The 13,876-nt window shown below is 43.6% G+C and overlaps 1 protein-coding gene across 1 annotated transcript in view; it reads left to right on the top strand.

The window, feature by feature from the left end:
• Window positions 1-11,679, top strand: part of c1ql4a (complement component 1, q subcomponent-like 4) — a 16,523-nt gene extending 4,844 nt beyond the window's left edge. Inside the window, exon 2 of the mRNA XM_061257888.1 lies at window positions 10,820-11,679. Within this exon, the coding sequence (XP_061113872.1) occupies window positions 10,820-10,999 (180 nt within the window). The 3' untranslated portion in view covers window positions 11,000-11,679. The remainder of the gene's footprint in view (window positions 1-10,819) is intronic.
• Window positions 11,680-13,876: the final 2,197 nt, after the last annotated feature.

Genomic DNA, 13,876 nt, shown 5'->3' with positions numbered 1-13,876 from the left:
TATTTGGGACAGTGGAAAGGCAGAAGCTATTTGTGGGAAGGGCCCCACATTGACTGCTGCCTGGAGTTCAGCAGAGGCCACATGACAGACCCTGTGGGCTCATGAGACCAAGGTTAAGGTCTTTGGCCTGAATGTGAAACGCCATATTTGGCACGAAATAAATGCTGCCCATGACCCAAGTAAAGCTATCACTACTGTCAAGCATAATTGTGGCTTTTCAACAGATGGGACTCGGAAGCTTGTCATTAAGTACAACATAGATGATGCTAAATACAGACAAATCCTGAGAATCCATTTCAGTCCATAAGACATCAGAGCTCTGGGCAAAGATTGTCCTCACCTGACAGCAAAAGGCGGAGAGGCGTCTGCGGGTGGACGAGAAGGAGCTGCATGCACTGGGGGCCATGGAAACCGCACTCTCCGACCTCAGATCCGACACCTGGCAACGGGGAAACGGATTTGAACGCGGTCGCTTTTTCGGTTTGTTTTAACGACGGGACTGTGGCCTCACCAGAACGTCTGAGGAGACGCAGCGGTGGGGGGCGTCTTTGCAGAGAGCTGGCTGTCATCCTCGCTGTCGAACTCACTGCTGGAGCTGTCCACGCCATCCGTGTCTGCCCTCAGAGACAAGCCGCTGTCCAGGCACGACGATCCCTCGACGGGCAGGCTTTCCTCCTCGTTTGTATGACTTCATATACAAAACGGCAGGAAACACTTGCTAAATCTCATGAGACCACACAGGGCAAATTCTAAGTACTATGCACTTGGATGGTGTACTGTATCAAACTAAAGCACCCATTCTCTGTGAAGTATAGCCCCACGCTCCCCCCACGATCAGTGAAATTGATCTGAATTGCAGCCAAGCAGACACACTGAGTGAAAAGCAGCAGCATGGTAGCAAATCTTCAGGAGGATATGCGCATGCACAAACTGAGGACTCTGCAACAGGCCAGGCCTACTGTAATAACCACACATTCCACACTAAGCAATGAAGGAAAATGATTGAATGGTGATACGGATTTTCAGCGATTCCTCACCACATTGCGAAATGATTACTCTGCCCGCAGTCTCAGGGCAACCTCTCCCAGGACTGGAGTCAGGGACGCCTTCGGCGTGACTCTCCTCTCAATTTCCCCGCAGCTGAAGGCCGTAGTCATTCCACGCAGTGAAGCGCTACGTCCTGCCTGACAGACATTTGACATTTCAGCACAATTGGACAAGGAACTCATTATTTACCTCACGGAAGGAGCGCCCTCACCTGGGGTGCCTCACGGAGGCCGATTTACATATGGTCAGTCTGCTGGGTTGGTTTAAACCTACAACCTGCTGGTTGCAGGTCCGCTTCCCTGACAGCTGCAGCTGAGGCTAATTAGCGAGGCTAACCTTGCAGACAGAGGGGCGCGATGGGAGCAAGCTGGGGTTCTGGGCTATCGAGGCAGTGATGAAGTGCTCCTCCTGACGAGGCCCGCGTAGGGACAACTGACAGAGGCTTGCGATGTACGGCACACAATAAATCCCCATTGTAGTGAACTCTGGCCCCCTATGAACTAGACCATGCGCACAAAAGCCATTCTGAAGGACACGCCGCTCGCCCCGTCACCGCGAAGATGAATGCCGGTCATTGCAGAGCACTGACACGCAGAGGCAAAAAAGTTCCAGGGAATAAAAGAATAAGGCGTGCGCAAAAGAGCCCCTCGCATTAAATAAAAAAGAAAAGTGAAATTCAGCGATAGCATTATAGGCAATTACAACAGTGTTCAGAAAGCATTTACGAGCTTTTATGTCAGTGTAACTAACTTAACGTGATTACATGGAATCGTTAAACGTCGGTAGATTATAGGCTACCCAAGGCTTCATCTTTAACTAACTGAAAGAGACACGGTGATCTGGCAGCAGGGAGCCGGCACAATCAATGACCAGACAGAGCAACACAACGACGCTTTGTAGCATCCAATTTGTTCACCTAGAGCTAGAGTGGGGGGTGGGAATTCGAATGTGATTACCGCCGCAGTCTTCGGCTGTGTCGAACAGCCATCTTCAAATTACTTATCCTTAATTAAATGTGCTGCCTGTTGGTTTTGGAAGCAATTGATTAAATGCGCTTAGTGTAAAATAATTATGTTTCATTTAGAAGGCGTAATGCAGCTAGTCAGGGGCTCGACAGTAGCCTGCTGATCATTACGCATAACGGCGGACTGTTAGCAGCGGGCGACTATATCTGTAACTGGGGGATTAAATAGGCTACTGTAGTTGGTTTCTCGCCAGTCGATACAGCACAAATGATTCATAATTTATGTAAAAGCCTATTTATTTATCCATATTTATACATGTATTCGTCCATAATGGTAGATAGCCTGACCAGCACAAATGTACAGATAAGCAAATCCTCTAAAATGTAGAAACATATAACACCAAATAACTTATTCTCTGAACACAGGGAAATAGTCTTGCTACCTATAACAGGGAGGCTACATAAAAAGTGACAGTTGCACTTTTTATATCCCGTAAATGGCACGCTATAAATAGGCTACAGCTAAAATAAATCATAGGCCTGGAAATGCTATTTTATGTAGCGCACCGAATCGAAGATAAATATACAGGCTAGGTTGTTGAGAGTTTTACTGGAGCAAATGATGTGTAAATATGAAGGCTATGCCTCTGTTCAGAAAAGCGACCAACATTAAATTCGCCGTCTAGTAATTTATACTATCGTCCCCTCGTGGTCATTTCTCTAATAACCGAAATCCTTTACTCAAAAGGAGACTGGATAATGCATGCATGTCCTCTCCATTTCCCGAGTTGTCTCAGATCAGCTAAAGGTTGAGCTCAGAGCAGCGCACGTGTTAATGAATGTCCGTGGCCCTGTCAGTGAGGTGAGCTAGGCATGATACAGTGCGCCATGTAATTAGCATTAATAGCGGCTTAGTCCTAAATGTCAGATAAAGTTACTTTATGTAGTTACTTTAAGTTAGTATGTGGAAGAATGCTCCTTATTAAAGTCTACCAAACCCTGTTATGCTTTTAACTGTCTGAGCTCTGAGGATGCTGATAAAGGCTATTTCTACTAGTAATGATAGGCTGCTAATGAATGTATCCTATCCATCATGCCTAAGTTTTCCCTCCAAAAGTATTGGAACAGCAAGGTCAATTCCTTTGTTTTGCTAAACACTGAAGACAATTTAGTTTGAGGTCAAAGATGTACATGAGATGACAGATCCGAATCTCAGCTTTAATTTCCTGGTATTTTTATCTAGATCTGTTAACTTAGAACATATCACCTTTTCTATCAGACCACCCAATTTTTAGGTGAGCAAAAGTATTGGAACATGTGGCTGACAGGTGTTTCTTGTTGCCCAGATGTGTCCTGTTAGATCGGTTAAATAATAAATAGGCTTTTAGGCTTAGGTTTTGCCTGTGAAGCCTGCAATGTGTTAAAAAAGATAAACCAACATGAAGACTAGTGAGCTGTCTTTGGGAGAAAAGCAAGCCATTTTGAAGCTTAGAAAAGAGAGGAAATCAATGAGAGCCATTGCACAAGCATTGGGGATGGCTTATACAATAACTTGGAATGTCCTGAAAAGGAAACAAGCCGCTAGCGTACTGAGCAACAGACATCAAAGAGGTCAACCAAGAATAATAACAGCAGTTGATGACAGAAACATTGTGAAAGCTGAGAAGAAAAAAACCCAAAACATCAGTCAGTAACATCACAAACAATCACCTTCACCCCTGCCCTGTGGAATCTCAATCAACTGCTCAAAGAAGACTTAGAGAGCAGCAATATATAGGCTATACTACAAGATGCAAACCACTCATCAGTAGTAAGAATTGGAAGACGAGATTACAATTTGCAAATAAGTACGGAGATGAGCCACAAAAGTTTTATGGACTGATGAGACCAAGATTAACCTCTACCAAAGTGATGGAAAGGCGTGGAGAAAGAAGAAATCTGCTCATGATCAAAAACATATGAACTCATCTGTGAAGAATGGTGGAGGAAGTATCAAGGCTTAGGCTTGCATGGCTGCTTCTGGAGTGGGCTCACTTATCTTTAATGATGATGTAACTCATGATGGTAGCAGCAGGATGAATTTACAAGTCAACAAAAACATTCTGTCTGCCAACTTATGGAGAAATGCGTCCAAACTAATTAGGAGGCAGCAAGACAATGACCCAAAACAAACTGCCAACACAACAAATGATTTAATTAGGGAGAAAATCTGGAAGGTTTTAGACTGGTCATGGCAATCACCAGACCTTAACCCAACTGAGCATGCATTTCACCTCCTGAAGAGGAGATTGAAGGTAACCCCCAAATCAAACTGAAAGAGGCTGCAGTAAAAGCCTGGAAAACCATCACAAACGAATGCAACAGTTTGGTGATGTGTGGGCCACAGGCTTCATGCAGTTATTGTAAGCAATGGATGGGCTACCAAAAATCAAATCACTTAGGATAAAATCATCAGCTAAATAGCATGTAACAAATATTAAGTGTTAGTTACTTTCATTTACTTAAATACTCAATGTTCCAATACTTTTTCTCACCTAAAAATTGGGTGGTCTGATACCAAAGGTGCTATGTTCTAAGTAGTTTAACACATCTAGATGTAAATACCAGAGAACAAAAGATGAAATTGTGAACTCTTATCTTGTGTTCATCTTTTTATCCCTACTCCAAATGTATTCAGTATATTGCAAAAAAGAAGAAAAAATAAGCTGTTCCAAGAATTTTGGAGGGGACTGTATATCCTTCGCTAATAGGAAGCCAGCCAACTCGTAAATTGTAAAATAGGCTAGCTGCGCGCACTGTATTCTATATAATATCTACACCCTGTTGTAAGCCAACGCCTAATATTACTCACAATTTGGTAATTCAGCTGACCAGAAACTGGCGAGTTTTCGAAACTTTTCGGTTCCGTTACGGCGCACTGGACAGTGTGACCTTAAACACCGTTATATCGCCACCATTGAATTAATGTGGGAATTGCATGTCTGTATGTAGGCCTACATTATGCTACACGATGCTTAGCCTAGTAGTTGCGTGTAAGCAAAATACAAGGGTGTAATGATATAGTGGCAATTAATGGCGAGTCGAATAGCGGCCGCGTAATGACGAGTCAGGTCGCAGAGCATAACCAAATTGCTCCCTTGTCCAAAAGAGCTGCATATTCCCTGAGGGGGGAAAAGCAATTTTTATAAAATGTTCAATTTCCGACAGTTTTCCTGGTTTCGGCCTTACCGTCCCTGGCTGCACGCGGAGTCCCTTAGGTAAGTTTAAGGGCTGCTTTTACATCGTCTCCGCTCCGAGAGGTCTGTATATCACTGCGAATGAATCCTGTCAGTTTTATTACCAACGGGGCAGAGAGCCACGGATAAAAACAACACTTCATATACCCTTACATCTCCCCGGTCTCACAAAATAGCCTCGCTCGATCAGTTTGTTATCCAACCCCCCCTTCCCTTCCCTACCCTGCCTTGCTCCCTTATCCGTCTCTATCGCTACACATCTCTGCTTCTATATAAAATAGCACAGCAGCTGCGCCCTCCTCCCTTCCCCTTCTAACCATTTAATGGTACCCCCCCCTAATGAAACGGCGTAGCAGAACAAGCCTGTGGCGGCCCCGTGGGCCCCCCCGCCCGCAGGTTGCTCGGAGATCAAGTCGGCGCGGCGATTCGCAACAGACAGGAACTTGCTCCCGTGTCGATATCAATCTCCATCGCAGCTGACAATAATCCTGAAACGCCTCCCTCCCACTTTCACAACGAAAACAAGGTTTCGTTTCACTTATATTTCATAAAGGAGAGAGAAAGCGCGGAGAGTGGGGAATCAAATTATTCTGTATTTCACACGTTTGACCTGCCTACTAACCTCGTGGCCTCCAAGACAAATTATCTTCAAAGCGGCTGCAACCATTAATGGCTTCCTTTAACTATAAAGTATACATAGCTTGAATTTACTTGCATGTATTTATTATTGTGATTTATATAATAATGATCATGATCATGATTCATTTTTTAGATTGTTTACTTGAGCTCACCCCACCTCACATCTGTAATAATAACCTATAACAAAATAAAATGTTTCAAACGGTACAATTATTAAGCACAGATTACCTGTGTAAGCCTATGGTAAAAGTGCAGTCCTTCCTTTACTGACCTCGGTGGTGATATGATTACTGTTTGGTGGTGAGGCTGAAGCCTTGGCCCTGTTTTATAGTCTACGTTTCACTGGTTTTGCTCAATGCGACCAGACTTTAACGGGAACTATTCAGTTTATCCGAATGAAGCGAAATAACGAGCTGAGCTGCATACCTTTGGGGTGTGCGGAGAGGACAGTGAGGGACCGTCTCTGTCCGAAATTCCTATTGAACGCCAACGACTGAGTGTGTTTCATTTCGCGAGTAGCCTATGTTATTGTGTGGCATATATTCGTACGCACGCCTATAGACTAAACAAACACCAAATACTGGCATTCATAGTTTTCCAGGTACCCTTAAAACCATTAGTTTTGAGTGCGTCTCAGCGAGTTCATTATGATCATCGTTGTTCTTAATATCCTGTTGAACTTACCTAATTGCCAGTTTAGTGAAGAAGGCATAGTTTTAAATACGATATTTATTATTATTATTATTATTATTATTATTATTATTACGAAACGAAGAAACGCCTATAGGTGAACATCCTGTTACCACACAATCCATTAAATGAAGATGATTACCATACAACAATAGTAATAATCGCAAGAACAACAATAGCCTAATAATAATAATAATAATAATAATAATAACAAATAATATAGTAAGAAAAATACGAACTAATGGTAGTTAACGTATGACATGCAGTCAAGGTTTCGTACCTATTTTATTTGCCTAATAGGCATTAATAAAACCCACCTACTTCATCTTACTGCAATGAGAAAAAACATCATTTCCGTTTGATGTCTTGTAGGCCTATTTAAGCTTCATTTTTCCCACTGGATAATCATGATGATAACCAGACAATGTCTACGACCGTTTTTACGGGGTTCCGGGCAATTATTGTGTCAACATATTTGACTGAATTCGTTCCCCACCATTAATCGAAATTGCTACGGATATTTTGGGAGGCAGGAAGCATAAGACTATAGCTATAGCCCCATGGTTAGCAATTACTGAAGGCAGTTGTTCTCGTGGGCTTCGTAGTTGGCAAGGCGAGTCCCAGGAGAAGGTGCTGCGCGCGCCGTTAATCAATTCGATTTAGGCCGGACAGGGACACGCTTAACCGCGGCTCGCCGACACGCTTCATGTCGGATACACACTGCGTGACCTGCATCTCATTTGGAGAAAGATGGATAGACGGGGCCAGGCGAAAGATAAAGGGGATAGGGAAAATATAGAGAGTAAGGAAGAGAGGCAGGCTGATACGGACTGATTAATCTAGCAATGAGCCTATTGAGACGGAAAGTTAAACACAATTTATGTCCATATCTATGTAGCTACAGTGTTGTCGTTATAAAGGTTAGCTGAGGTTATGAGTGAATTGAGACTGTTGTGTAAGAAAAACATAGGTATACTTTATGTTGAATAAGTATGTCTTATAAATACTTAGTATTAAGTAAGTTTAAAATGGAATAATGCAATACATCTTTTAGGATTTTAGGGGATTCATCTCTGACTTGCAATTTCACAGGCAAGAAGATATCTTGTTTAACAATTATAGATGAAAAAGACTGCATGGAGTAAACTGCATCTGTTTAGATACAGAGTAACCCCTGCTCAGCAAAATGGTTAAATCAACTCAAACATTAGCTACATATGAGTCCCATTCTGTACTGTCAGAGTTAATGGTAATGGTCTAAAATATAAGCACACTATGATTGCTTTCACATGATTGCTCTCTCTTCTGCTTTGCGACTCACGAGTTACAGTATGCTTGTTTTTCCATTGGTTTATGCATTATGCATTTTATTTTAGACAATTCATGTATCAATACTCTTGTTCAATTAGGTATATGTTACAAATATAATATCTCAAGCATATTCAGAAATATCATCTATGTTTTATATTGCAAAAATATAATATGCTGTTCATTTTTAATGTTCATTGATGTAACAATCACTACTGGTAACTGGTAAGCAATGGAGTTCTAGAGAATTCCCAAAAACCTGCTCTTCAAAGGGTTATCGGGCTACGATGAAGATATACAAAGAAGAAATGGCAGAGCAAGTGGGGGCAAATTGTTAGCGATATTGATCTGTAGAGCTGCACTCCATGTTTGGTGTGCAAACTGTCTGGTCACCAGGGGACCTGAAACCCCTGTTCCCAGAGTCACTCCGGTGGCCTCTGTCTTATAGCCATGCAGCACGGGCACCACTCATGTGTAATGAGCGCATATGAGAAGCCCGGGTGAATGAACCTGACACCGCGGCAGGTAGGCTGCTCTTCCTCCGAGCCGCGGTTGGGCGCAGTTCTGCCGCCGTGCGCGGCCATCTCCGGACCCGGTCAGCCGCGTGCGAGGCGGAAGGCACTGCCTTCTGAGACGGCAAAAAGAGCTGAACAGAACTCATAAGTAACAAAATGTCAGAAAATGACCAACTGATTTTCTGCTGGGATCATCTGGCTGTTTCTTCCTGACTGTGCAGCTGCCGTTTTCTTTGGCTGTTGTATGACAGCCAATCATCAGGGATGGTGCTGATGTCTTCCGCTGTGGTCTTGTGTGTATTTCTCAAGCTTTGTCATGTGACTGTGCCCCTTTGCTAACAGGGGAGCGCTGAGATTGAGTGTCAAGTTCAGAGCCACATCACAGGATCACATAGCATTACATCACACCACATCACATAACAATATACACTCAGTGAGCTTTGTATTAGGTATTTATTAGACTTGGAGTTTTTTAGACATCTACTGTTGTAGCCTATCCACTTAGAGTTATGATGCATTGTGTGTTCAGAGATGCTCTTCTGCATACCACTGCATACCACTGTGGTCATATGCATTACTGTCACCTTCCTGACAGCTTTGTCCAGTCTGGCCATTCTCCTCTGACATCTTCCATTAACAAGGCATTTCTGTCTGCAGAACTGCTGCTCACTAGATTATTTCTTTTTTTTTGCACCATTCTTTGTGTGTGAAAATCCAAGATCAGCAGTTTCTGAGATACTCAAACTACCCTGTCTGCCACCAACAATCATTCCATGGTCAAAGTCACTTAGATCACATTCTTGCCAGAGTTACTTGGTGGGTGTGTAAAAATATCAAAATTATACACAAACAGATGATGCCTCTGCTGCGACGGGTCGGTATTGGGGGAACTGCTTTGCCTGCTAATTAGACAGCATTCAGTCCTGTTGGTGCTGCAAGCAAGGGGGATGCTGCTCAGTATCATGCAAACTGCCCAGCCCTCAGATTACATGCACCAGGTCAATACAAAAGAAGGATATGTGTGTACACCTCACCCAAACACGAGCACCAGGCCCCCAAACCCACCTCTGCCTGTCTGCACAGCCCCCCCATTCCACAGGTTGGCGGACCTACCTCTCGATCAATATGAGAGGCCAGAATTGCACTCTGAAATGGGGGGGAGGGGGGTCACCAGGGTCGAAATTCCCCTTTTCCATGTGCCTAGTGGGGGGAGGGGGGCGGGGGTGGGACAGAACGACAGGCTGCCCTACAGATGTTAGAAAATGACACCGTAGCAGCCCTCCCCCTCCATCTCACTCCTCTTTTTCTGCCTCCTGCCCCCAAGCCTGAGGGAAAAGAACAGGAGTGCCAAGCCAAAAAAGAAAGAAAGCAATTTCTTTTATGCCAATTTAAAATTCTCACTTGATTAAAGGGAGAGGGACTCTCAGCAATAACAGCTCCACGAGAACACCATGCTTCTCTTCAAAGCGAGGTCGCACTGCCGCTCGGAGATGCACAACCGGAGAACTCGGGGACGACGGGCCCTTTCGTGATTTAGGCGAGGTGCAGGAACGTGTCACACGGGGGGAGGCTGGGTGGGGCAGATATGGGCGGAGGTTATACCAGCGCACTTGGTTCCAGTTAGTTATGTTGTAATGTCAGACAAATAAGTCATGAAGCGTCTTCGTAGCCATTTCCCCCACTGACTAACGCCGTTAACATTTAAACGGCCATAAATTTGCAATAACACTTAATCTGCCGACACCATTTACAACACTGGGATGATTCAGTGGGCAAAGTGTCTGGGAGAGACGGAGCGAGGGTAGTTCGGCCTCATTACTGAATCAATGCCTTTAATAGACTCTCTGATTCTCTTTGCTGTCGTAGACTGTGGTCATTTGCCAGCTTGGCTTTAGAGTTTATGTTCATTATTGTTCAGTTCAGGGCACGTACTGGAAAACATATCATTCCCCAAATGCATCTTGACACCTTATTTTTTTCAGCTGAAATTTTCCTGTTAAAACAAACTTGATTTGACAGTAAGAAACCAGTGACTGTATTTCAAAACACATACATTAGGTATCAGCATGCATAATAATAATACAAAAAAAAAAATTCTACAGCTCCTTTTAAAAAAAGTACAAACCAAATCCAGTGCCACTTCTCTGTCCTAAGCTATACTTCACTTCCATCATTAGGCAAAATGTAACTTGCTGGTATGGTATGGTTGAGCACAGGGACATGTAGTGACTCACTTGATTTGCATTTTGCCATGGAGAGCAAAACCTTCAGTTTTGATTAAGTGGCTTGATTAGCTCCACTAATTATGGGTTTCATGAAGCCTCACTCTCCTGTTCCTCATAGAAATGTCTTTGAGGCCAGTAATCCCGTAAAACCGTAATTCACCTAACCTCCTGTTGTTCTGTGCTTGTGTGGGCCAGGTGCGGGCGAGTGCCATCGCCCAGGACGCCGACCAGAACTACGACTACGCCTCCAACAGCGTGATCCTGCACCTGGACGTGGGGGACGAGGTGTGTGTGCAGCTGGATGGAGGAAAGGTCCACGGGGGCAACACCAACAAATACAGCACCTTCTCTGGCTTCCTTATCTACCCTGACTGACCACAGCCCTCCCTGACCATAGCCTAACCCCCTATACACTCACACCCCAGGCCCTGACCCCCTATACACTCACACACCAGGCCCTGACCCCCTATACACTCACACCCCTTCTTCTGGCCCTGACCCCAACCCTCCGTGACCACAGCCTAACCCCCTATACACTCACACCCCAGGCTCTGACCCCCTATACACTCACACCCCAGGCCCTGACCCCCTATACACTCACACCCCAGGCCCTGACCCCCTATACACTCACACCCCAGCCCTGACCCCCTATACACTCACACCCCAGGCCCTGACCCCCTATACACTCACACCCCAGCCCTGACCCCAACCCTCCCTGACCATAGCCTCACACTCCTGACTCCTCCCCCAAACACACCTCCACTCACTGAGACTGCTGGAAAGAGGCAGAGCTACATACATACCGGTTACACTAAATGACAAGTTTTTTGTTTTTTTTCCGCGAATGTTAAAGAACTGGGGCCTGGGAAATAAGAATGTATTTTTTTAAAAAGAGAGAGGTATAATGTAGGTGGGTTTTATTAAATGGAACTACTGCAGAGATTGGAGATGACCTGGGCTAAACTGGATTGTAAACATTAGGGAGTTGTTTACAAGGCATATGTGAGGGTGACCAAACCATTACCTCCATAAATCAAATTCATTCATTGACCTCTGATGTGTGTATGTGTCTAATTATGAGCATGTACCCACCCACCACTCCCCCCATCACACACAAGCGCGCGCACACACACACACACACACACACACACACACACACACACACACACACACCTTAGCTGTAGAGTAAACATATCTACTGGCATAATGTTCTTGAGAAACACAGATGTTTACACGGGTTAGCATTAAAACGCACTACCTTTTCCAGTGTCAGTTGGCTGACAAACGCACTATAATATACTTTCTATAATATACACTCAGTGAGCACCTTATTAGGTCTTTTTTAGACTCAAGTCTTCTGCTGCTTTAGCCTATCCACTTGTTTGACACGTTATGTGTTCAGAGCTTTTCTGTATACCACTATCGTAATACGTGGTTATTTGCGTTACTGTCACCTTCCTGCAGGTTCAACCAGCTGCTCACTGAATGTTTTTAGTTTTTCGCACCATTCGCTGCAAACTTTTGAGACGTGTGTGAAAATCAGAGATCAGCAGTGGGAAACTCACACTGTCTGGCTCCAACAATCATTTCCCCATTCTGACATTTGGTCTAAAAAAACAGGTGAACCTCTTGACCATGTCTGCATGCGTTTATGCATTTAGTTGCTGCCACATGATTGACTGATTAAATATTTGCATTAATAAGCCGGCGTACAAATAAAGTGCTCAGTGAGTGTATATAGGATGCAAGAAGAGAAAATTGGTCAGGTACTATGCTCAGTCATGGAGCTACAGGTAAGAAGAACATTTTAAAGGTAGTTAGAGGTTTGAGAACTATTTCTGAAATGTAAGTTTGCATCAGCGTCGACTTCGTTAATATCAAGTTTTTAAATTACGGAAATGAAAACTCATGAAAGAGATGCTATCTGTATACTGCGTCGCGCTGCTGAGACTAGATATGACTGTATATAAATGCGCGCACACACGACGGGTAGCTGATGATTAATTTAGGTCCCCTTGCACAATTCGTTTGACTTAAAGTGACCGCTTCGACTGTCTGCGCGGAATTGGAAATCCGGCCTGAACACGTATTTACAAGGCGCAGTAATCGAAGACGCGATGGCTCACCGCGGAGACTGTGCGCCCCAACATGGATTTTCAATATTTCCAAAGACAACACGAAAGGAAAAAAATCATATATTGATTTAACTTGTTAATACACCCACAACTCTTTTGAGCCGAGTCCAGTATGTACTTTTTAAAGTAAGCGTCATATTCTTTTTATTGAATGCTATATGTGATATGAATTTCAAATGCGAGCTAAAGAACAGTGGGTGACTACATATTCAGAGAAGACCGTGGTTCTTTATCAGTAAATCTTTTGAACAGGTAGCTAGTTAAGACTTGCAGTAAATCAAATTTAATGGTTTAATACTGTCAACGAAACATTTTCAATTGAGATGAACACATTCTTACTTAAAGGTTGAATTTGGCACTGTATATGGTTATTACTATTAGCCTCACACCTTTTAGAGACCAGTCCGTTTGGAAACTTATCTGCAAACGCATTTTTGGCTATGTAATACAGATTTATAAATTGCTGTGAGAATGTGAGATGAATTTCAGAAATTTTACATTTACTGTGCACTTAAAAAGATAATGCTATCACACATCACAATGTATAAGACAGGCATGATAATCAGAATATCATAGAAACATTTTTTAAATTGCAAACTGTCTGAACACAATGGAAGGATTTAAGACAGTAAAAGATTAATTGCTCGAACAGTCAAAGAAGGTCTGGTTGATTCGTTTGAAGCTGAAATATAGTGTATTTCAAGGGGCATGTTTAGCACGGTATGAAGAAAGGGATACGTTTCAGTGGCTGTCTGTTCTCAGTATTACAGCAGTCACAGTCGAATGTTGGCTGTGCCAGTGCACACTGCCTGCATTTCCACACAGCTTGCGCCAATGTCAGGTGAGCTAGACATGCTGGTGCTTCTTACTTTCCCAGAACCACTTCTGAGCACTGTGGGCACTTCAGTAGCACTTTCTTTGTGATTTAAACTTTTGCTTCAGCCCTTCTAACTCACTGGTCCTCCATGGTATTGGGGAATGGTACTGGTCAGCAGTGTGGTTACAACAGGTATAGCTTCTTATGTAAATCCTGAAGTTAGCCGTATCAACGGAACAACAAGGAAGCTATTGTAGCTATGTGAGGAATTCAGAGTGCCATTGAATTGTACCTCTGATA

Source organism: Conger conger, chromosome 10, assembly GCF_963514075.1.
Source record: "Conger conger chromosome 10, fConCon1.1, whole genome shotgun sequence".
NCBI lineage: Eukaryota > Metazoa > Chordata > Actinopteri > Anguilliformes > Congridae > Conger > Conger conger.
This window is presented reverse-complemented; position numbering and strand designations above follow the sequence as displayed.